We start from the raw sequence: 24,647 nt of genomic DNA on the forward strand, positions 1-24,647 counted from the left end.
GGTACTGCGTTATTTTAACGGAAAATTGCGCGGCCGTGCGACGCTGTACCCAAATACAATTGATGTCCTTTTTTCCCCCAAAAAGGACCCTTTTCTTTTGGTTGTATTTGATCACCTCTGCGGTTTTTAGATTTTGCGCTATAAACAAAAAAAGAGCAACAATTTTGAAAAAATAACGCCATATTTTTTACTTTCTGCTATAAAACATTCCCAATAAAAAAAAAAAAAAATAAAAAATTACATTTTTATCAGTTTAGGCCAATTTGTATTCTACATATTTTTGGTAAAAAAAAAAAAAAAAAATCCCAAAAATCGTATTTTAATTGGTTTTTGGACTTATTTATTAGTAATGGTGGAGATCTGCGATTTTTAGCAGGACTGCAACATTGCAGCGGACAGATCGGACCCCTAACTGAAATTTGACACTTTTTGGGGACCAGTGACACTCATACAGTAATCAGTGCTAAATAATATGCACCGTTACTGTATAAATGACACTGGCAGGGAAGGGGTTAATACTGGGGTGATCAAAGGGGTTAAATGTATACCTAATATGCTTACTGACTGTGGGGGGGGGGGCTCTGTGACAGGCACAGAGAGCTTAGCTGAAACTGCCGATCTGTCCCTGCCTGTCTGACAGAAGATTCCCCTGCTTTGTTTACATAAGCAGGCGGGCCTTCTCTCGGTTTCTCGGACAATCGTGGGAAGGCAGCGGCAATCCCCACCGTTCCTCCCACGGCCCGCCTCCCGTTGTGTCTAAACGCCGCCGAAACCACATGCACTCCAGTCTCGTAGTACTACGTGACTGGACGCAGCCGAGCCGCCCTGCCGCAGTAATATTACGGTGGGCGGTCGGCAAGTGGTTAAAATGAGCTGCACCATAGAGTAAGGGGCAATCCAGCTAAAGTATATGATACTGTAATAAAACAGGATACTACTAAAGCAAACGATCAAATTCCAGATGTAGTGCCATCTCCTCCTTACCTCCACCACAAAGGTGTCTATGATGTTCTCCTGGGGCAGCAGCCAGTGTTTCACCTCTTCCTCATGCATGAACGGGGACAGGTTGAACTGAGACAAGTACTGGTTAAGGAGCCGGTGTACAGCGGAGACGTGTCGTAGCTCCATTGCTTTCAGGCCAGGGGTTTTAGCAGTCTGCAGAGATCACATCAAAAAAAGGTTTTTGCATTTTAGCATCAACTAGAAAAGGGAATTTTCAATTCTCTATTCAGCATGGTAACACAATTTCATATTCCCAAGGCGTATACTAGTAGAATCCCAGACAATGACCTCATCTGTACAGACTGGAGGAAAGAAAGTACATGTGATGCCCCTAGCAACCTGGTTCTATCTGTTATTAACCTTGTGTGGTTTCCAAAAAACACAGATAATGAGGATCCCAAACAAATCCTACATCATTTCTATTCTCATTCCATTAATATAAAAGTAAATACACTTCCAAAATCAAAGTGGTTTTGTTTCCCTGTAGATTTATTCAATCTATAGCTGGCTAAAAAATAAAGTTTATGTAATGCAGTTCAACTTAGTTTCCATTCTATCAATTCTTGCATGTTTTTGGTCAAATAGCTGGAGTCCAGTATATAAAACTTTGGGTAAAAATTAAGCTGTCCAACATTCCTTTGGTACATTCATCCTGATAGTTTGAGGTCATGCCCCTGGTGTTCTTGTCTTAAAAGGGATTGTAAAGTCTCTTTTTTTTTATATAAATAACAAACATGTTATATTTACCTTCTCTGTGCAGTAGTTTTGCATAGAGCAGCCCCGAACCTCCTCTTCTCGGGTCCCTCTTCACTGCTCCTGGCCCCCCATCCTGTTGAGTGCCCCCACAACAAGCAGCCTGCTATTGAGGCACCCGAGCTGTGCTGCAGCTCCCTGTGTCCATTCAGATACGGCACTGACGTTCCACCCCCCTCTCACTCCTGAATGGCTGACTGATTGACAGCAGTGGGAGCCAATGGCGCTGCTGCTGTGTCTCAGCCAATCCCAGATGGCCAAAGGACTTGTGGACATCACTGGATAGAAATGGGGCTGAGATAAGTATTAGAGGGTGCTGGGGCAGCTGCTACATAAAGAAGGCTTTTTATCTTCATGCATAAAGATAAAAAACCTTCTGACTTTACAACTCCTTTAAAATGGCAGTAAAGGCTTAAGACTTTTTACCTTCATGCATTCTATGCATGAAGGAAAAAAAAAAAAAAAAAACAAACCTCTGTGCAGAATTCTAGACCCCCCCCCCCCCCCAATACTGACCTGAGCCCCAAAGTGATCCAGCAATGTACACGAGTGATTCGGCTCCCAGGGGACTCTCCCTCATTGGCTGAGACAGCAGCAGGAGCCATTGGCTCTCATTGCTATCAATCACAGCCACTGAGCCAATCAAGAGAGAGGGGATGGGGCCGAGCCACGGCTGTGTGTGTGAATGGACACACACAGAGCTGTAGCTTGGAAAAGAGCCTGCTTGGGTTCCCCCATTGCAAGCTGCTTGCTCTGGGGGCACTTGACAGGAGGGAAGGGCCAGGAGTGTCTGTGAGGGACCTGAGAAGAGGAGGATGGGGGCTGCTCAGTGCAAAACTGCTGCACAGAGCAGGTGACTATGACACGTTTATTTTATTATAAAATAAATAAGAAGGAGAGACTTTAATAACCTCACTAAGTTTCACAATAGAAAATACTGCCCTCTTGAAACTTATTCACACACTGTTGCCAGGATCTGCAAGCAGCATGGCTGTGAGCTTTAATGCTGTGCTGCCACACGTGTACAGCCAGTGTCGCTGGGTGCTTCTAAGCCCCGCACATGCTCTGTGGCTGTGACAGAAGAGAGCACACTGCAACTGCTGACAAGAGATAGCACTGCATATGTGTGGGATCAGAAGGATGACACTTGCTCCTGTACCACTAGGGTGCACTTGTCTTAATGACTGGTCCGTCCTAGAGAGAGGACAGGACAGAGCTGTGAAAAACATCAGAAGAGTTTTGGGGCAGGCTTGCACGATTGGTCTACAGGAGGAACATAAATGGGCATTTTTTTTAAACCCCAGGGGGCGTCCCCCTGTCAGAACACAACAACTCAGTGAGGAAGGTCACTGTACCAGGGAGCGGTCAGCAGGTTGAAAAAAAAAAACTATTAGTGATCAAACACTTGGATTAGGTCCTAAGTGTTTACACAGAGAACACATATACATTTTCTTAGAATTACAATACAAACGTGTTGCGGAAAGAGTAGGTTCAAGAAAGGTGTGGGCGGAGAAGATGAAATGGTAAGAGTTAAAATGAACAAGGGGGGGTGTCCACCATGGAGAGTGCCTAAGTTAGCAGCACTTCTTAGTAGAACACGTTAAGATCTTGTTTATTAAGGTTCCAGGGTTTCTATACAGCAGTGGTCTCCAAACTGCAGCCCCTGATCTGCTTTTATATGGCTCCTCGGGACGGTTGGTTCCTTCACCTACTACTGACCACGGGCGCCATTTCATTTTTTTGATTCCCACTGACCAAGTCTAAAACATTGTGTACTCACACTGATGCTGGGGTATTTTCTACATTCAATGGTCTGGCCCTCTTAAAGGATAAGTTCACCTTTGGAAACATGATACATGTTCCACCAGTTTTCAAGGTGGAATATGCAACGTTCCCACCACTGCAGCATCTCCCCAATCCACGACCTATAGTGACAGCGAGCCAGGGATCTTCTCCCAGATCTCACGGTCACAATTTTTTTTTCCTTTTTAACTCAGCAGTGCAGGGCTCCACCTTTGCAGCTGTCAGCTTGTAGTTCTCAATCAACTGCCAGGGTGCTGTTCAGCACTCTAGGTAGTCTAGGTAGTTAACTGATGCACCTACCTGCCCATACGTGGTACGAGCAGACAGCTTCCAAAGTCTGCAGAAGTCCTGCATTGCCCTGCAACCTGCTGATGCTGAAGGCTCCTTGTAAAAAAATATATAACTGCAAAAAGATGTGCATTTAATTTTATTTTTTACAGGTGAACTTATCCTTTAAAAATTAAGGGATAGTAAACTGGTCCAATGTATAGAAAGTTTGGAAACCCCTGCTATACATTATTGTAGAATTCTAGAGTGTTATGTAGTTTGGCCAACAGAAGCTCAATTGATTGGACATGTCCCTGTAAGAGTAAATGGATCCTTTTGTGAGAGTGGGGAAACTTGTTTCCAGTGTAATGCTATCAGACATTCGGGTGCAGTCTAGATATAGGCTGTGAGTTGGTTTGTCTTGGGCGACACGTTTGGGAAGGATACTCCTGGAAAATAGTGTAAGGCAGGGGTGCCCATCCTTTTGAAGAACAAGGGCCACTTAAACAGCTTGGTAACCGGTCGCAGGCCACAATGAGCCGAGTGGGCAGACGACAGGTCCGTATTCACTCTGCATATACTGGGCACCCCTGGTGTAATGTAGTCTTGATTAGGGCTGAACGATAGTCGATATGATATCGACTATCGTTCTGAGGCCGTAGGCGATATTCATATCGCCGAGGTCACGATATTTGTATAGGCAGGGGGAAAGGACTCGGAGGAGGACAGGAGGACTCACATACTTCCGTGTTCGGCAGGGACTCAGAGGAGAACTCACACATCCAATCCACTGCAGGCTGCAGCCCGCCCCAGATGTTCAGTGAGTCTCACTCTCCGCCCTAGTTTTTTCAATGGCACATTCAGGGAACCAATCAAGCCGTGAGCAGCTGCACAGCTAACCAATCACGCGTGCCTGCACACCTGATTGGTTCGCTGTGCCGCTACTCACGGCGTGATTGGTTCCCTGAATGTGCCATTGAAAAAACTAGGGCGGAGAGTGAGACTCACTGAACGTGTGGGGCGGGCTGCAGTGCACGAGTGAGTCAGTGAGTGTATGCAGCTGTGCTCCTTTCCCGGCTACTAGTCCACCGCTCCAGCCTCCTACCACCACTGCCAGTATATATGTGAAATACACTAAATAATCTAGATTGACATGGTGTGTATAAAAAAAAAGGAAAAGTGTATGTATGTATGTATGTATGTATGTATGTATGTATGTATGTATGTATGTATGTATAGAGGAAAATAAATTATTAATATATAAATATATAAATCACCTCTGAATTATTAATAATTTATTTTCCTCTACATATACATACATACATACATACATCTACTTTTCCTTTTTTTTTTTTTTTTTTTTTACACACCATGTTAATATAGATTATTTATTGTATTTCACATATACTGGCAGCGCCAATCACTTCCTCTTCCTTTTTATAATCTATTATATAACCCCTTCCAGGGTTATATTCTAGGGATGCACCGAATGTTCGGCAACCGAACATTATTCGGCCGAAAATAGCAAAAAAAGCACTTTCGGTGTTCGGCCGAATAAGTAAAAAGGCCGAATAAATTTGTGCCGAACAATGTCCCGACCGGCGACCCGCCATCCCCGAGCATCACTGTAAACCTAGCCGGAGGCACTACAGCGGCGGTCACTAAATAGCGGCCCGCGGTCCATTGGAGGCCCGCGCGATGCTTCCGCCCAGACCGCGAGCCCGCTACCTAGGAGTCCTTCAGTCCCCTTCCTCACTGCGGCTCCCTGCTCACACGCCGCCGGTGTCCTGTCTGGCCGCGAGTAGGGGGTGTGACTTCATGCGCGCGTCCCCGCCCCCTGCTCGTGACTGCGGCTCCTTCACACTCGGTCCAGCGAGCTAGGACGTGACACTATGTGCACGCCCCGCCCCCCTGTTCGCGGGTTTTGGCTCCGACCTGGCTGCAGTTCAGGTATGTGGAGCACATTTGGGGGAGAATACGGTAGCTGCACAAGCATTAGTGTGCAGACTGGCATATTTTGCCATGCTCATTAGAGTGCCCTATAAAGTGCCCCTTAAAAAAAAAAAGAAAAAAAATGTGCCCAACAGAGTGCTCCCTTGACATAAAATGTGGCCATCAGCGTGCCCCTTATTTTATGCTAAGGGACATGCTGATGAGCATATTTTATGTTAGGGGCACTCTGATGGGCATATTTTATGTTAAGGGGCACGCTAATGGGCATATTTTATGTTAAGAGCAACGCTGATTTAAATGTTTTGTTTTGCCCATCAGAGTGCCCCCTAACATAAAATGTGCCCATCAGCGTGCCCCCTAACATAAAATGTGCCCATCAGCGTGCCCCCTAACAAAATGTGCCCATCAGCGTGCCCCCTAACATAAAATGTGCCCATCAGCGTGCCCCCTAAAAATTGGCAAAATAAATGGAAAAAATGCGAAACTCCGCGTTCGGTATTCGGCCAAGCATTTCATTATTATTCGGCTTCGGCCAAGAATTTCATTTCGGTGCATCCCTATTATATTCTGAAGTGGGCTGCAGCCAACCTCCTTTCTATTTCTCCATACAAAAGGACGGGTCCCTCAATATATATCGTTGGAAAAAAAAATATCGCAATATATTTTTTTTTCCAATATCGTGCAGGCCTAGTCTTGATTGTCCGTGACTCTGTAAAAGCAGGTTGTTACAGTACGCCAGAGTGTTGCAATTCTAAGGCATGTCAAAAACAGATCAACTTCAAGCACCCAACCACAAAAATATATCCCTGTTCATCTCCAGTTTCCCTAAATCTTTGAGCTTCTCTGAAAATTGTTGCCCATTCTAGCAAGAAACTGGAAAATTGAAAAATAACTGCCAGTCTAATAATTTTTTCCAAATGTATATCAGGGTAAGGCCTACAAAAGAACCTGCATTACCAACCAGTAGGTCTCAGTACCTCTGTAGAGAGAACACATCACATCCTCACAACCTGTTCCATACAAAAAGGGGGGGGGGGGACAAAATGCCAAGACACATCTGTGGCAGTACTGTAAGAAGTAGTATTGTAAGAAGCGACAAGAGTATAAATACAACTGAAATGGATATGCTGCATTAGACTGCCGTTAGCCACTTGGGCACGGGGGACTCACCTCCGGAAGACGGTACAGTTTCATAGTCCTCTGCATTGTCATGTTCCGGCTAAGATGAGAGAATTTCACCTCTATCAGTTTCCGAGGATTTAGTGACCTATGCCAGTACCTGCTCAACAGACAAGAGAGATGGCGCTTACTAGCAGAAGAGCTTGTTACAGAGATGCTGAGGCAAAAGAATCACTTTGCACTGTAATCTGGATTAAGTGTTTGGAGACGATGCTGACAGTTATCACTCAACAAAGCTGTATGCTTGTGAGCAGACTAGAAAAAGAACTCCACTAGGCACCTGCATGTGGCCACTGGCTTGGGCAGCACAACTCCAGCAGTATAGACCGCCTGGAAGATCCCCTCCATGTTAACTCTGCGTGTGATCTCACGGATCAGGACTGGTGCCACCCGCTTGGCACGCATCTTCTTGTGTACACAGAGGAAATTGATTTCTACCATCTTCTTGATGCTGGTTTGAGAGAGCAAAAAGAACAAAAATTAGTTACAGCCAATTGGAATATGAAAAACCTCTTCCATGCCTATTAGTATTGAATTTTTTCTACGTAAATTAAGGAACACTCCCAAGATATGTCGTTCACTAAACAAAGTACGTAACTTATCTAGGAAGTTTACTGGTAGTACATTCCTTCACTTATTGAGACTGGCTGGAGGGTACCCATTCAAAGCAAGCTGCATGAACAGACAACTTCTGGGTGTGAATCTTATGTATTCCAGTGGCATTAAAGCCGAATCATTAATTTTTTTCTTTTAATTAAAAAAATGGAGTGATAAAGAGTTGCCGCCACTGGGGGAGATTTACTAAAATTGGTGCACACAGAGTCTGGTGTAAAGTAACCAATCAGCTTCCAGGTTTTTTTGTCAAAAAGTAATTTAACAAGCTGAAGTTAAAAGCGGATTGGTTACTATGTATAGTTGCACCAGATTTTTATTTATTTTTTTATTCTTTATTCATAATCACACAGGAACATGTACCTACAAGTAGAGTAGGTCACATCTACAAAGAAAAGGCACGGTATGGGATATGAAAAAATAAATAAAATAGAATAAAAATAATAACGATAACGATAAAAACTCAATGTCAAGAGATTTAAAGCGGAGTTCCACCCTAAATTTATACTTACCTCCATCTTCTCGCTCCGGGTCACCTGAAAAACAAATGGATAATCGCAAATTTTTCTTTCTTTCTCCTCCCCTCGGTGGCCACAGCAAATCGTCACTTCCTGGCTTTTGCAATGATTCCTGGGAGCTGAACGTCATCGCTCCCAGGAATCAATGCGCCTGCACCGGCCCCGATGTCAGTTCCTCCGCGCGCGCGTCATTCCCTACTAAACAGCTTCTGGGCATGCCCAGAAGCTGTGAAGGGATGATGCGCGCGCACCGGAAGTGACGGCGGGGCCGGTGAAGTGCATCGTGGGACCGAAGAAGAAGGAAGAGGACGCAGAAGAGGATCGCGCTGGCTTCAAGCTGCCCACACCTGAGATGGCAGCACTGGACAATACTTTTTCAAGGTAAGTATTTCTCCTAAAAGGTAAGTGCAACCCAGGACAGATCAGAGGCTAGCCATTGTGGAATGTACTAGCCCTGACTGTCCCGGGGGTATTTTTATTAAAAAAAGTATTCCCAGGGTGGAACTCCGCTTTAAGTGTCACAACACGAAGGTGAGATGAGAAACCACCTTGTTTATAAGCAAGATCCATAACAGATCTGACACCGTACAAACCCTGAGGCTGGGTTCACATATATGCGAATTGAATGCAGGTTTCCCCCTATCCAATTTGCATGACAGGCGAGTGTGACCAGCTCTTAATGGAGCCGGTTCACACAGGTCCGGGGGGGGGGGGGGGGGGCCACGGTCTAGATTTCAGAAGGGTCCTGCGCGTCTTTGGGTCCTGTTCAGGTGCGAAGTCAGGCAAAAATACAGACATGAATTGCACCTGAACTGGTGAACAGACACGTACCCGACCCCCAGGTACGAACTCGCGGCCGCACATATGTAAACCCAGCCCGTTTTTTATTTAGTTGTTATAAAGAGGAGGGAGGGGGGCTGGAGGCAGATGCCGGAAGTGCTACAGCAAAGAAGCACCTCACCCTCGGGGGGGGGGGCATCACATTGAGTGTGGAGTCCCCTGCCAGGGTAACTAGGTCCCCCAACTAGCCAAGCCTTCCCCTAGTCAGAGATGATGATGCAGTAATTCCAGTGGTACCAGGTGCTTTTGTAGGTTGTGTGCACCAGTTTTAGTAAATCTCCCCCTGTGTCCTTTAGGGAGACTTCCCATTTGATAGATATCAGACAGCAGGAAGTGAGTAGAAATATTACAATCAAGGAGAAATAAATGCATATATAAAGTTTTATTCTAAACATTAAATCTTATAAAACAAATAACTCTAAAGTAATAAACTTCTAAAGAGCGAAGGGAATGAATCCACTTACGAGTCGTAGATTTTCATGGTAGCTGGAATGGCGCTGATAAACCCCACTAGCTTCTTGCTATTGATGACCCTCACACCACAGTGCCACTGTGGCAGCCACCCAGGAGGTCTCAGTGCCCTAGGAAGGAAGACACAGCAGTCTTATCTTCAGGGACAGTTCCTTTTGACAGAAGACTAAACACCAAGACAATCTGCTAAACTCACCATATTAGGAACTCCGGCGAGTAGTCAAAACGGAACATGTTATCATCATCTTCTACATAGTTTTCATTTAGCAAAGTGTACAGCTCCTTTAGCTGCAGATAAGAAGAAGAAGATTATAGTTAGCAATTTATGGAGATAAAGGCTATGTGCTGTAGTACTGAACAGAGACAGATTGCTGGGAGATTAGAGAAGAATTCCGCTAAGTACTTTTTAGATCTAAAAAAGGCCACAAAATTTTAGGAGAAAAAAAGCTTTTAAAACCTTAAAAAGGAAATCTGGCCTTTGTCCAGGCAGGCAAAACAATTGGTTTTGCTTTAATGTAGCCCTCCTAATGGTTACTAAACCCACAACCATAAAATCAGTCTATATATGAAGTACAAGCATACTTGTTATACTCGCTGTGGAACCTAAAGGGTTAATCCTCTGCATAGTGTAAAAAGGATTTTTGATACTGTCTTCTCTGTTCCTCCCCTTCGTTGACTGTCCCCAAACTATCTCCTGATGGAACAGAAGCTAGGGGAAAAGCTGCACATGCTCAGTTTGGTGCGTATTGCTAGAGAGTTTTTTTTTTTTTTTTTCTTTCTTGGGAGGGTGCATGAGATCAGCACTGTCCAGACAGAGGGTCAGGGGTCCTGCAGCCTTATAGGACAGTCAGAGCAGAATGAAAACTCCTCCTACAAACTTTGCCAGTCACAAGACTGCAGTAACTGCTGATTGAAGGTATTTAGCAGTTTATATTTACTAAAATAATTTTTATGTTCTGTGGGAGACCAGATATAGTGAATGCAGGCTCCTGGGTTTAGGAACACTTTAAGCAGCTTATACTTTCCAGCTTTCCATTCCTCCGTGACACCGCTCCACACCAGGAACCAAAGAAAAATATCCAGTACTCTTGGGTATAGAGAAGCATATGAATTACACCATGGAAATATGGGAATGCGATGGACCAAACAGCACCGTCACAGGAGTCCATAGCCCTGTGTAAGCAAGGACTCAGCCAGTTAGTGGATTTCCTAAAGCTTTCATCAGCTGAAAATGGCTCTTCGAGAGTGAAAGGAAGACAAGTATAGGTTGCTTTTTAAAGTAGAACTATAGGTAAAACTTCCCCCCCCCCATTTATGATAAAAATATAGCCCGTCAGATTATTTTTTGTCATCTGTGTCGTATGAATCACTTCCTGTCCATAGCTACAACAAGAAGGGAGAGGAAATCCCTGCAAGTTAAGGGAGCTCCTTGGGGAACCCCAGGTCACCAGAAATAGGATCCCCCATTGGAAGATTTCCCCTCTATTACTTTTCTAGGGACAACCCAAAATTTGCGATTTTCTCTTTCACTTTCGGTGGTATGGTAAAACATGAAAAAGAGAGGGTGAATCTCCCTAATGGGGGCACAGACAGCAATAAAACCTGACAGAGGCTCTAATCCCTCTCCACTCTATCCAAAACTAAAAAAAAAAAGTTTTGCCTTTAGTTGCACTTTAAGGGGTACAATAAAGTGAACCTGTTTTTCCCCTACATGGCCAAAGAATCGACTCACTTTAAAATTGCACAGCTTTCATATGGGTTAGCAGTTGTGGAGATGTTCAGTTTATTCCTGTGTATGGATTTTAATGGTTCTGATCGGCAGAAGGTCAGCAGTTCTAAATCTTTTCATAGGTAATAAAAATGCAGTTTTCCTGTTGAAAAGATTTCTTACTACTTTTTGTCCCAACGAAAGTCCTAACTAGAGGATGCACTTGACCCAAAACGGAAAAGGACAGTTAAAAAAAGAAATATATATATATATATATATATATATAGTGACAGGAAGTCAGGTAAATCTGTGGGTGTTGTCACAGACAGGAGATATATTTCTGCCTTGTGTAGACAATTCACCAATTACTATAGGGTGTCGGCTGCAGAGGTAGCCAGAAAGGTGTAAGGACGTTGAAAAGGCTTCAGCTGTTCAGGATGAGGAAATTAAGGCCTCCAAGTTATCCAGAAGAGGATGACTACTTTTTAAAATGCCTCCTGGAGCTGAGAGCAGTGAGGAGAGCAGTGAGTTGAATGCCTCCTGGAGCTGTGTGTGTTAAGGAGAAGCAGTGAGTTAAATGCCTCCTGGAGCTGAGAGCAGTGAGGAGAGCAGTCAGCTGAAAGACTTCTGAGCCCCGGTTCACACTGGGGCGACCTGTGAGGCGACCTGGTCGCCTCACATAGGAAAGCTGCGGAGCGGTTCTAATAGGAGCGACTCAAGTCGCTCCGACCTAGAAAAAGGGTCCGGAGCTTCTTTGGGGCGACCAGGAGGCGACCGCCATAGACTTCAATGTTATGAAGTCCGTGGCGGCCGCTCTGAGGTCGCGGCGCGCTGCTCACACCGCGATCTCGGAGGTCGCCCCTGAAAGTAGCGTCGCTCCTATGTGAACCGGCGCTGAAGGTGAAGTGTTGGGTGTTTTCTGTGTGCAAAGAAAACAAAGACTGTTGGTTTTCTGCTGTATGACCAGCAGTGTCTGCCCAGCAGTAGGTTGGGACAGACACCATAGGTAGGTTCCTGTGTGAGAAGGTAGACGCCCCACGTGGCCAGGGATTCTTTTATGTTTGTTTTTTGAGTTATGCTGTTTTGGATGCTTGCAAATGTTTGAAGAAAATTGGAAGAATAAACCATAGACTGTTTTCAACCACTCCTCGGCTGTCTCTCTGTGTAACAAACCCCGCTACCGAGCTAACCCCTCACAATATATATATTATAATATATACATACATACATTTGTATTATATTCAACTTTTTTTCATCATCATGAATTTAAATGAATATGAATTTATGATCGCCCATTATCAGCACCTTTAGCGCAAGAAAAGCTTAAGAAAAAAGTATCCCTTTAAAATTCTATGCATGTCTTCACACTGGTCCATTGCTCTTCCGTTGTGGTGTAAAAATCTTGCTTGCTGCATTTTTGGTCAGAAAAAAAGCCCCAAAACGCAAATCCCCATTGAAATGCATTGAAAACACAGCAAGACAGCATCAATAATGCACCCGTGTTACGTTTTCGATGCAGTTTTTGAGTCACATAACCTAATGAAAGACAAGCCATTAGGAAAGTAAAATCGCGGTGCAATCACGGCAAAATCACGTGCGTTTTTTTGCTGCCATTAGCGGCATTTCCTCTTATTACCATTTTCGGCTGATATTTCGATGCATCTCTAGTCCTAATGCTGCATTTCCATGCCATCATACAGATGGCAAATAAAAGGTTTAAAAAAATGCCCATGTCTAAACTCCGAGCACTTGAAACAGAAAATTCAGGTAGCACGGTCTTCTCTAAACTCTTTGAATTTGAGCCCTGAGTTTATAGGACATACATGTAGAAGTGTCTGTTCAGAAGTATAAAATCTAACATCTGTATGATATCATATGATCGCAGCATGAACTTTCTTCACTGTATCCAAATTATATAGGTTCTGCTTGGATAGGGTAAGGTGTCAGTCAATGAAAGCCTCAGCATTACTTACCACTGCTCTGTCACTCAAGTCCAGGGCATCCCAGGTGAAACCCTGCGGCAGGCTGTATGGCTCCTGGCGGATATGATCCTTGTCTGGCTCAATAGGGCCATATGTGTTGATCACTTCACCTAGAAGAAGTACATGAGGCTATCAGACTAAGCAGGGCAATATATAACAAAGAAAGGATAAAAATAAAATTGCTCTCATTTGGAATAAGATCAGTCATGTATACAGTTTGGAATAAATGGCTGTATAATACTAGGCTGTAAACACACAGCTCTGCATACACATTTGGCCCAGGACAAAAAAGGATAGTGGGTGAAGCCATGTACTGTAGATCTTTTCTAAGAGAAGAAGCCCCTTATTGTTGGGCATTTGTGATGGCAGCGAGACATGCAGATGGCTCCGAAGGCTCTACTGCGATTTAATGAAGGACTTCTTGGTTCCTTTTAGCTCAGCTCACAAAAACCTGTCTTATATCATTATATATATATATATATATATATATATATATATATATATATATATATATATATATATAAAAAAAATATTATATATATATATATAAAAAAAATATTATATATATATATATATATATATATATATATATATATATATATATATATATATATATCTTTTTTTATATCTTTTAAAAGTTTGTGTTAGAAAAATCTATCATTCACAGCCATCAGATTTTAGCAGTTGCTTTCTTGGTGCAGAAAAAAAAAAAAAAAAACAAAAAAAAAAACACACAACTTTACAAGCAAGGACCACACTATCCCCAAGCAGTTACCTGTAGGATATTGAAATGTGGCTCCTACCTAACTTAGGAACAGGCTGAGTGTCCCAGAACTGGTAGCTTCTCTTGGTGGCCTCCTCCATGGTCTTAGCTGGCCCTTGGCCCACAGAAAACAGTTCAATGGCCTTCTGGATCTCTTGGATCTTCTCAGCAGGTAAAGTGTTCACCTAAATGAAAGAGGTCAGGCAGCAGGTCCCAATTATATATTTCCATAATCCCCGGCAGCTATTCAAAAACTAGCTCCACGGTTAGAAAAAATGTACAGACATTTTAAAGAAAAAAAAAAAAAAAAAAAACTTTAATGTTTTGCTCAAAAAATGTTTAAAATGTTTTGAGTTTACAACTTTATAAATGAAAATATTTTATCACAATGTAAAAAGATTATAGAGTGATTGATCACCATAGGCTCAATGCACAATGCTTTCAAACTTAGCTTTTCACTTATATTCACTTCATTATAAATCAAAGCCTTTTCTGCCCAAGCTATACCAATATACTTCTCTCTCACCTCCCCTAGCGCAGCTTTAGGCTTCAATCACACTTGTTCGACTTGCTATGCAACTTTGAACATCAAAGTTGCATGACAAGTCGATCCCCATGTTGTTTAATAATACCCATTCATATAAGCGTGACTTAAAATTGCTTCAAAGTAGTTTATGCACTACTCTGGTCTGACTTTATGCACTACTTTGGTCTGACTTTATGCACTACTTGGGTCTGACTTCATGCACTACTTGGGTCTGACTTCATGCACTACTTGGGTCTGACTTTCATGCAACTTGAGGGCCATAGACTTCAATGGCAACGCTCAGACGTTGCATGAAAGTTATACCTGAATGTTATACAATGCAACTTGTGTTCAACAGTCCATGATCACTGATCAAAGTCATATCAAAGTTGCACCCATCCAAAGTTACATTTCAAAGTCGGCGCAACTATGGAGTGGTACAAGTGTGAATGGAGCCTTCAATCTTCATCTCTCAAAGGTTCAAATTAAAAAAAAAAAAAAAATAATAATTTTAGAGCCCTGACTTCCTGCATCGTCATCATGTGACCTTCCAGGACACTTCACATCCCATCATGCTCCGTTTTGCTGCATCACAGAATAGAGCCTGTTTAACACTCTGGACCACACCTACCTCATTAATATACCATCTCTTTTATTTCCACCCACTTTCCTACATCTTTCTTTAAGATGGCCATACACTGTACAATCGCCATTAGATATACCATCAACTATGAAATGCAAGGGCATGCCTGAATTGATACAAATTGAACGGATTGTTCAGGCGGGTCCCCTTATTCCATAGTTTGGTAAATCTAAAGGCAATTGTACAATCAGACTGCATAGTGCATGGCCAAGTCTATACATGTACATAGGAGGGAGGGATTGGAGACACTCATCTGTCATTCTTTTATAAATACACCAATTTTACTTGCAGGCCCCAGTCACATCTAGTGTCACAATTTTCCTGCAACACGCATGGGGGCTGCCCAATGATTTCAATGGGCTGCCGCATGAACAACAAATGCAGTCATGTAGCTAATGGGTCATTTTGGTGTGTTGCAATGTGCATGTTTTTGATTTGCAAAGAGTGTGTGACCTGTTCATTTTAGGTGTATAAAGGTGGCCATACACTATACAATCTGATTCTGCAAGCCCTGTAAGATTTCCTTTAGATTTACCAAAGCTATATAAAATAGGACACACCTATCTATCCAATCACTCTGTATCCAGGCAGACAGGCCCTTGCACTATATAGTTGATGGTAGATCTAAAGGAACTTGTACAATCAGATTGTATGGTCAGCTTTACAGACTTACAGGGACATACTTCTTCTGTCTTCCATAGACTGTTATGTGATTGCACAGCTGCTGCACACACTGCCAAATGAATGAGCCATGCAAGGTGAAGGCAAGTTACAAAACAATTGATCAGCTTTGTATTCAGTGAGAATTGTGATCGCTGATAAATGACTGCATGTAACTACAGAGGTGGATGGAAACAATCTACTGAGGGAAAGGGGGGGTAGGTGCAGGATGTGTGTTAATGAGGTCAGCTGCTGAAGTGCTGCCTTGGTTTTTACATCTCAAACAGCAGGAAGTAATGCAGGAGTCTAAATAGTCTGCCTTCTGTCCCCCGGCAAGAGAAGTTTTTGTTTTAAAAATAGCTGTACACCAGGGGATTAGCTAATTGGTGCACAGAATTTTGGAGTCCCCACCCACCCTACCCCCAGTTGCCCAGGAGGAGGGACAGGTCCAGACATATAAGCAGTGCTCAGTTGGTCCCAGACTCCCAGATCTAGAGGATCAACCTGCATGAGAAGCTGCATCCCAACCACCCCAGCCTTCAACCCCTATCCCACCCCACTCAACTACCCTGCCCTCACTTACCCCTCTACTCCCCCCCCCCCCCTTCATCATCCTGCCCTCACCTCACTTACCCCTCTACTTCCACAAAGCTTTTATGATAACGCTGTCCTAATTTAGCCATGTGACTCAAACTAACTAAACATATCCTGGTGTGTTAGGGGAGCCATGTCATCGGCTGGTGTTGCTCCACTGTGTTTTATAAAGTCCAAAGTCAGTGCAGCCCACTACCAGGAAATTCTAGAGCACTTCATGCTTCCCTCTGCTCACTAGCTTTATGGAGATGCGGATTTCATTTTGCAGCAGGACTTAGCACCTTCCCACACTGCCAAAACTACCATTACCTGGGTAATTGATCATGGTATCACTGTGCTTGATTGGCCAGCAAATTCGCCTGACCTAAATCCCATAGAGGATCTGTGGGGTATTGTCAAAAGGAAGATGAGAGACACCAGACCCAACAATGCAGATAAGCTGAAGGCCGCTATCAAAGCAACCTGGGCTTTCATAACACCAAAGCAGTGCCACAGGCTGATCACCTCCATGCCACACCACATTGATCTAGTAATTCATGCAAAAGGAGCCCCAAGTATTGAGTGCATACTATACTGTACATGGACATACTTTTCAGTAAGCCAACATTGATGCAGTCAAATTATTATTAATTACTTTTTTTTTTTTTAATTGGTCTTATTTAATATTCTAAATTTTCTGAGATACTGAATTTTGGGTTTTCACTAGCTGTAAGCCATAATCCTCAAAAGCCAAAGAAAAATGCTTGAAAAATATAGCACTGTGTAACGCGTCTATATAAAATATAGGAATTTCACCTTTTGAATTACTGAAATAAACTTTTTGATGATAGTTTAATTTTATAAGATGCACCTGTATACTATAATTAGGGATCGACCGATTATCGGCAAAGCTAATATATCGAGGGGCGATATGCACTTTCCCCGATATATCGGAATCGGCCTTTTGATTTACCGATACTTCGGGAAAGTGCATGTACCGGGGTGTTGCCTGCAGCTAGAGGCATCACCCCGGTACCGGTGTCCATAGCCAACGGTCGGCCGTCTTGTAATGACAACCGATGCGACTGAGAAGCCGCTTGGCTGCCATTACAAGGAGCGGGAGGGGACATCCCCCCCTCCTGCGGCTCGCCCGGGTCTCCTGTCCCATCGGGAGACCCGGGCATCCTACCTTCACCGCCGCCGTCTGACCGGGTCTCCATTTCTTTGAATTCCGAGCTGCCGAGAACCCGGAAGTGAGGTCATGCATGACCTCACTTCTGGGTACTGGCGGCGCCGAATTCAAAATCTTACAGCATTCAAACAGCCAAACTTGGCGTTTTGAAAGCTTTAGAAGTGCAGAGGAGGGGTTTGGGGTCTTTTAGACCCCCCAGATCCCTCCACCCCTGTACCTGTAGACATAAAAAGAAAAAAAAACAAAAAATGTTTTTTTTAATGTCCGAAAATATCGGCAGACACCGATATCCGATGACCAAAATATCGGTATCGGCGGTAAAAAACGATATTGGTCGACCACTAACTATAAGCACATCAAACAGGCCCTCTTTGGAGCAGAAGTATCTGCAATAGTTACCGGAGCTTCAGTCGTTTCCAGCTTGTCCCCTCCTTTGTCTTTCTTGCGTTTCTGCTTCTTCTTTTTCTTAACTCCAGTGTTGTCAACCCCTCTGTAATAGAATGAAGCCAATTATTAAAAAAATGTCACAATCTGAAAGCTAATTCATTACGCATAACAGATGACGAAGACTAATTACCCAATGAAAGGCTAAATTCACCTTTTAGCCCCCCGTTCACATTGGCGCAATTTGATATGTAAAATCACAGCCCATTGCTTGTAATGGCACTGTTCCAATAGGTGCGGTGCCGCAACGATTTCCAAAAGTAGTTCCTGTACTACTTTTGGCAACTTCGGGGACGATTTTAATAGACATCTATACATGAACCCACGCAGATGTCATTCAGATCGCCCCCGAATTCGCACTCAAATGCAGGTTTGAAATCAAGTCCAGCCTGCGTTCAGTGTGAAAGTAATTTTAGAATGAGTAGCAGGGCCAAAGCACTTTTGGCCCAACTTCTAAAACTGGGTCACAGGAGTACACTTAGTTCTGCACTCATGTGACCCAGATCAAACTGACAGTGGGCTAAAGTCTGCTGTCAACAGAAGACAGAGCCGGACCAGACTCTACAGCAGGGATCCTCAAACTACAGCCCTCCAGCTTTTGCGGAACTACACATCCCATGAGGCATTGTGAAACTAACATTCACAGACATGACTAGGCATGATAAGAATTGTGGCTCCTGAACAACTGAAGAGCCATAGTTTGAAGACCGCTGCTCTAGAGGGATCCTGACTTTAATTTCAGGATCCACCCAGATGCCTGACTGGCAGCTGATCCAGCCACTCCTGGCCCCTTCACAGCCTGGTGCTATAGTGAGGGGGGGGGGGGGGGACAGAGCAGAGAGTGGTGCCTGACACCTGTCAGCACCTGTGCTAGGAGCGGACCCGAGAACTGAGTGATCAGTGGTCTTTGATCGCTCAGTTCTCAGTCTTGGAGCCATCAAGGGAGGCATGCTGCAACCACCTAGCGGAGTATAAATGTTAAAAAAAATAAATAAAATAATCCTGTACTTCTCTTAGACTCCATTCACACTAGCACGACTTGTCAGGCGACTTGTGTGCCCTCAAGTCGCCCCAAGTCGCTTGTCATAACAAATGCAATGTAAATGAATGAGAGCCGTCTAAATTGGCACTACTGAAGTCGCTCCGACTTCAGAAAAGGTTCCTGTACTACTTTGAGACAACTTGTATCCAACCAATAGACTTCAATGGGAGTCGCCTCCAAGTCGGATCCTTATCTTATTTGAAGCGACTTGTTATCAGACTTTCCAGGAAGAAGAAAGATATATAATGGCACTGATACGTGGCACTGGTGGACACTGATTCGTGGCACTGGTGGGCAATGAGGAAATGAGTAAAAAAAAAAAAAAAAACACAGAAAAGGGGAATTAGGTCACAACACATATTCTGATTGGCCAAATACAATGTCGTCTGTCATATAAGTCGTGCAAAATAATTCACAAGTCGCGCTAAAAAGTCGCTCCGACATGGGGCGACTTATGGTCGCGGCAGTGTGAACCGGCTCTTAACTGAGCATGCAGTCAGGGGGCCTGCAGTAGGTTAAAATACACTGTGCAGGTTGGAAAACGATTGCTTCATGAAAGTGCCATACCTAAAGATTCTTCTTCTGTACACCCCAAGCCTGGTCCAGAAACTCCATATTGTGGCTGTTTCTCTGAACTGCCTCGATGCCAGGACACTCCATGTGCTCACCTACTGCATCACAGGAGCAATCGCTCTCCTACGGTCATACGCCGCTCACATGCTCTCTCCATTTGCAGCAGCGACTGGGATCAGCTTTGAGGGTAGAGAGCACCGTGCATGCACAGCTTATAAACGAAGGAGAGCACTCACTCCTGTAATACTGGGGGGTGAAAATGTAATAAAGGAGCTTTCTAGCAACTAAGCAGGACGGAACACACACCACAATATTGAGAGTTTTTGGCCAGGTATTGGCGGCGTCACAAAAGACCTAAAGCAAATGGCAATTACATGAAGAAATGTGTCCAACCAGCACAGTGTATTTTGATGTACTGGGGCCCTTCAGTGCATGTTCATTTTTCTTTAGTCTTTAATGTATTTTTTCTCAGCACACAGAATGAAGCAGTATGAAAAAAAAATTAGAATGCCATTAGAAGAGACAGTCTGCCTATAGGGCTGTAACCACCTAGGTGAGCAGATAGTCGCAGCATGATCGACATGTGAACAGCCGCAAATAGCTGCGGGCACTGCCGGGCTCCCATTGCTTTTAATATGGTTTGCTTTCAGCAGCTAAATCGCAGGGAACCCCGCAATTAAGCGTAAAATTAGCTCATTGGTGCACAGAATTTTGGAGTCCCCGCCAGCCCTACACCGGGATACAGGCCCCCCACCCCCCCCCCCCCACTAAGACCCCCAGCCCCAGGAGGAAGGGGCAGGGCCAGAGAGGTCAGCAGTGCTCAGCTGGTCCCAGGCACTCCCAGCTCTAGAGCAGGGCTTGACAAATTTGCCTGAAATCTAGGAGCCAGCTAAAAAAAGTAAGGAGCCAGTTTTTTTTTTTTTTTTTTTTTTTTTTAAACACCCAAGCTTTATTTCCAAAAAAATAACATACTACATTTACACATAAAGACGACTAGAACCCCACTCTCCTCTATAGCGCAATGGGATGGAAACAGACTGTCTGTCTCTTTCCATCCGATGCCATCTGATCCGATTCACAGGATGGATAGAAAATAGAACCACCATCCGTCTGTTTTTGGCGGACAGGATCAGATGGCGGCAGATTATTGCTCCATAGAGGAGACTGAAGGGACCGATCAGGTCTGCCTGAAAAACTGGCAGGCGGACCTGATCAGACAGCCCGTGTGAAAGGGGCCTTCGGCTGTGGCATGGCGATGAGGAGGAGAAAAAAAAAAAAAAAAAAAAAAAAAACACATATACATACTACCCCCCCCCCCACTTGTCCCCCTACTACCCCCCCCCTCCTCCTCACTTGTCCCCCTACTACCCCCTCCTCACTTGTCCCCCTACTACCCCCCCACTACCCCTCCTCACTTGTCCCCCTACTACCCCCCCTCCTCACTTGTCCCCCTACTACCCCCCCCCTCACTTGTCCCCCTACTACCCCCCCCTCCTCACTTGTCCCCCTACTACCCCCCCCCTCCTCAATTGTCCCCCTACTACCCCCCCTCCTCACTTGTCCCCCTACTACCCCCCCCCCTCCCTCACTTGTCCCCCTACTACCCCCCCCCCCCCTCCTCACTTGTCCCCCTACAACCCCCCCCCCCCCAACCCGTCCTCCCTTACCCATCTACTGGACAGGTAAGTGTCTTTTTGTTAAAGCCAGCAGCTACAGTATTTGTAGCTGGTGACATTTTAAAAAGAAACCCGCGTTCCTCTTTAAGCAACAAGTGTGCAGCTATCCCAGCATACACCGAGATATAAAACTACAACAAATCAGATACTAAAGATTTGCAATTCATTGTGTTGACAAGAGAAATAAATGACAGCTCGGTAAACCTGGCAGATGTAAGAATTCCACACGCACTGAGAAACATACCTGCTAATCCGATTACAGTCCCTGAGTCGGCCATGTGGAACGGAGCCCTATTTAAACCCCTATTTCATGTGACATATGCACAGCGAGATGGTGCCAGAGACAGTCAGCTGTCTGCCTGATGACCACGCCACACAGGATGGGGCCTGACCCAAACATTGGTTAATTCAACTGCTCTGGAAAAATAGGGGTGGAGAACATGCTGCAAAAGTCAAGGGCCAATTATTTAAATATAGGAGCCAGCGAGGCATCTATACAAACAGCCACTGTAAAGAGGACATAGCTGAAAGGCAAACAGAACTCAAAGTATTTGGAATTCTGTTCAGCCAGTTTTGTGATCCAGACCCTTGCCAACGAACTCAGGCAAGCTAGTTACCTCGCATTACAATTAAGCAACATTAGTTGACCCTCCATGGGCTGCAAACTGGGTAAAGAAGAAGCATACATAGACGGATGAGGCCATACCCTGTTGGAGCCATGTTCACACTGTGCTAAGTAATACAGTCTGATTAGCTCAGAGTGCTGCCCTTCCCTCTCCTAATCTGATCCTAATCCGGCTCTGCAGAGGATTATAGAAAACAAATATAGTATTTAAATAAATACATTTCTTTTCTTATAAGAGACCTGTCACCTAGAGCAAAGCAACAGCGTCTTTTAACCACTTCCATACCGGGGGATATCTGGCACTCCGCTGCTACATGTAAAAAAATCATTTTTTTTTTGCTAGAAAATTACTCTGAACCCCCAAACATATATTTTTGTAGCAGAGACCCTAGGGAATAAAATGGCGGTCATTGCAACTTTTTATGTCACACGGTATTTGTGCAGAAATTTTTCAAACGCGTATTGGAAAAAAAAAATTGTGAATAAAAAAAACAAAAAAACAAACATTAAAGTTAGCTGAATTTTTTTGTAAAATGTGAAAGAGGGCGTTACGCCAAGTAAATAGATACCTAACATGTTACGTTTTAAAATTGCACACACTCGTGGAATGACGCCAAACTTCGGTACTTAAAAATCTCTATAGTCGACACATTAAAGGTTTTTACAGGTTACCAGTTTGGAGTTTACAGTGGAGGTCTTGGGCTATAATTGTTGTTCTTACTCTAACCTTCATGGCGATACCTCACATGTATGGATTGAACGTTGTTTACATATGTGGCCGCGACGTACGCATGCATTTGCTTCTGCGTGCGAGCATGCAGGGACGGGGGCACTTTAATTTTTTTTTTGATCACTTTTATTCCTATTACAAGAAATGTAAACATCCCTTGTAATAAGATCAGTGAATGACAGGTCTTCTTTATAGGGAGATCTGAGGTCAATAAAACAGACCTCAGATCTCTCCTACAGGCTAGAAAGCCTGAAATAAAAAAAACAAAAAAAACAAACACGATCTCAACTGAATGCCAAGACCAGTGCAGGCCGGGGCGTGATGTCACGGATGCGCGGGGCCTTCGAGAGTCAGAGACTGCCGGGGACCATCTGGTCCTCGCAGTCTCTATGGTGACACTTCGGCGAGCCAGAAAAGGAAGCGGCCGTCGGCAGATCACACGGGCGAGCCGGTAGCAGCACCCGAGGGTGGTGGGAGAGGGGGGGGGATGTCCCCTCCTGCTGCCTGTAACAATCAAGCGGCTATGATTCTTCTCATGGTGAAGGGAATCGCCAGGGTAAAAAAAATGATATCTGAATGATGAATGAAGCTGCAGGCATCATTCAGGTATCCCTCACTTAAACCCCAAGACTTCATATGACATCCACCTAAGGGGAAAGTGGTTAAAGGCCATGGCCTTGGCCGAGTTGTAATTTGTTTTATAGCGCCGCCGCCCCCCGCCACAAAAATATTAGGTGTGAGCTGGTGTCAGAGCTTGCAGAGGGTGATGACGTCAATGACCTCATCCTTAACCATTTCAATACCGGGCACTTTCACCCCTTCCTGCCCCGGTCAATTTTTATCTCCTAGCGCTGTCAAACTTTGACAATTGCACGGTCAGACAACACTGTACCCAGATGACTTTATTTTTTCTTTCACACAAATAGAGCTTTCTTTCAAATGGTATTTATTCACCACTGGGTTTTTTTTTTTTTTCCACAAAATAAACGAAAAAATTATCGCAAATTCTGAAAAACACAACGCTTTTTTTACGTTTTAAAAATAAATCTTTCTTCATAAATTTAGGCCAAAATTTAGACTGCTGCATTTCCTTGGTGAAAATAACCCAAATAAGTGTATGTGGGAAAGTTTTAGGGCTCTTTCACACGGAGCGGACCGCATTGCGATTCCGCTCTGGCACTTTTTTTTTCACGGAGCGGATGACACTTGTGTCATCCGCTTCGTATGTCCGCATATCATCCCATCCGGACATAATGTATGTCTATGGGAATGTGGATGTCAGCGGATGACCCCACTGACATCCGATTTTGCATCCGTTCCGTTTTTTAAAACGGAGGAAAAATGGGGTTCTGTTCCAAAAAACGGAACAGAGCTGAAAGGATGAAAATCGGATGTCAGGGGATGGTATTCCGCTGACATCTGCAATGCCATTGACATAAATTATGTCCGTATATCAGCCGCAAAAAAATAGGATGATATACGGACATGCGGAACGCCTATGTGAAAGGGCCCTTAGAGTCAAACTATGGTATATTTCTGAAAATCGATCATTCCTGATATACTTGATGGCCCATCTCATTTCTTGAGACCCATAAACATCAGGACAGTACAAATATCCACTTTTTGGAAAATAGACAATCCAAAAAGGTACTTAGTAAGAGGCATGGCGAGTTTTTTGAAGTTGTCAAACTTTTTGAAAAAATTAAGAAATGGGGGGGGGGGGGGAATTTTTTTTTTTTTACATTTTTGACGTACCGTCACCAGTTCAGCACAACATAACTGTATGCTATACTACACTGGGGATCGTATGTAAAAAAAAAAAAAAAAAAAAAAGGAGAGAGAGCTGGAGATTATATATATATATATATATATATATATATATATATATATATATATATATATATATATATATATATATATCTCTCTTTTTTTCATATATATATATATATATATATATATATATATATATATATATATATATATATATATATATATGAGTGATTGACCGATAGGTATAGATATTTTGCCCATTGATAAATCGGTATCGGCCAATATTCCTGTACATAAAAAACAAAAAAAAATAAAAATTTAAATCACTTGACAGGTACTCTT

At 43.7% G+C, this 24,647-nt stretch overlaps 1 protein-coding gene across 1 annotated transcript in view; it reads right to left on the minus strand.

Annotated features, from left to right (window-relative positions):
* Positions 1 to 24,647, minus strand: part of NMT1 (N-myristoyltransferase 1) — a 45,133-nt gene that overhangs the window by 11,836 nt on the left and 8,650 nt on the right. The window contains exons 2-9 of the mRNA XM_082272335.1: positions 17,845 to 17,935; positions 13,892 to 14,036; positions 13,080 to 13,198; positions 9,595 to 9,686; positions 9,392 to 9,508; positions 7,238 to 7,408; positions 6,949 to 7,057; positions 985 to 1,155 (exon numbers count right to left, since the gene is read on the minus strand). Coding sequence (XP_082128461.1) covers positions 985 to 1,155; positions 6,949 to 7,057; positions 7,238 to 7,408; positions 9,392 to 9,508; positions 9,595 to 9,686; positions 13,080 to 13,198; positions 13,892 to 14,036; positions 17,845 to 17,935 — 1,015 coding nt within the window. The remainder of the gene's footprint in view (positions 1 to 984; positions 1,156 to 6,948; positions 7,058 to 7,237; positions 7,409 to 9,391; positions 9,509 to 9,594; positions 9,687 to 13,079; positions 13,199 to 13,891; positions 14,037 to 17,844; positions 17,936 to 24,647) is intronic.

This window comes from Pelophylax lessonae (assembly GCF_965119305.1).
Source record: "Pelophylax lessonae genome assembly, chromosome: 11".
Classification (NCBI taxonomy): Eukaryota; Metazoa; Chordata; class Amphibia; order Anura; family Ranidae; genus Pelophylax; species Pelophylax lessonae.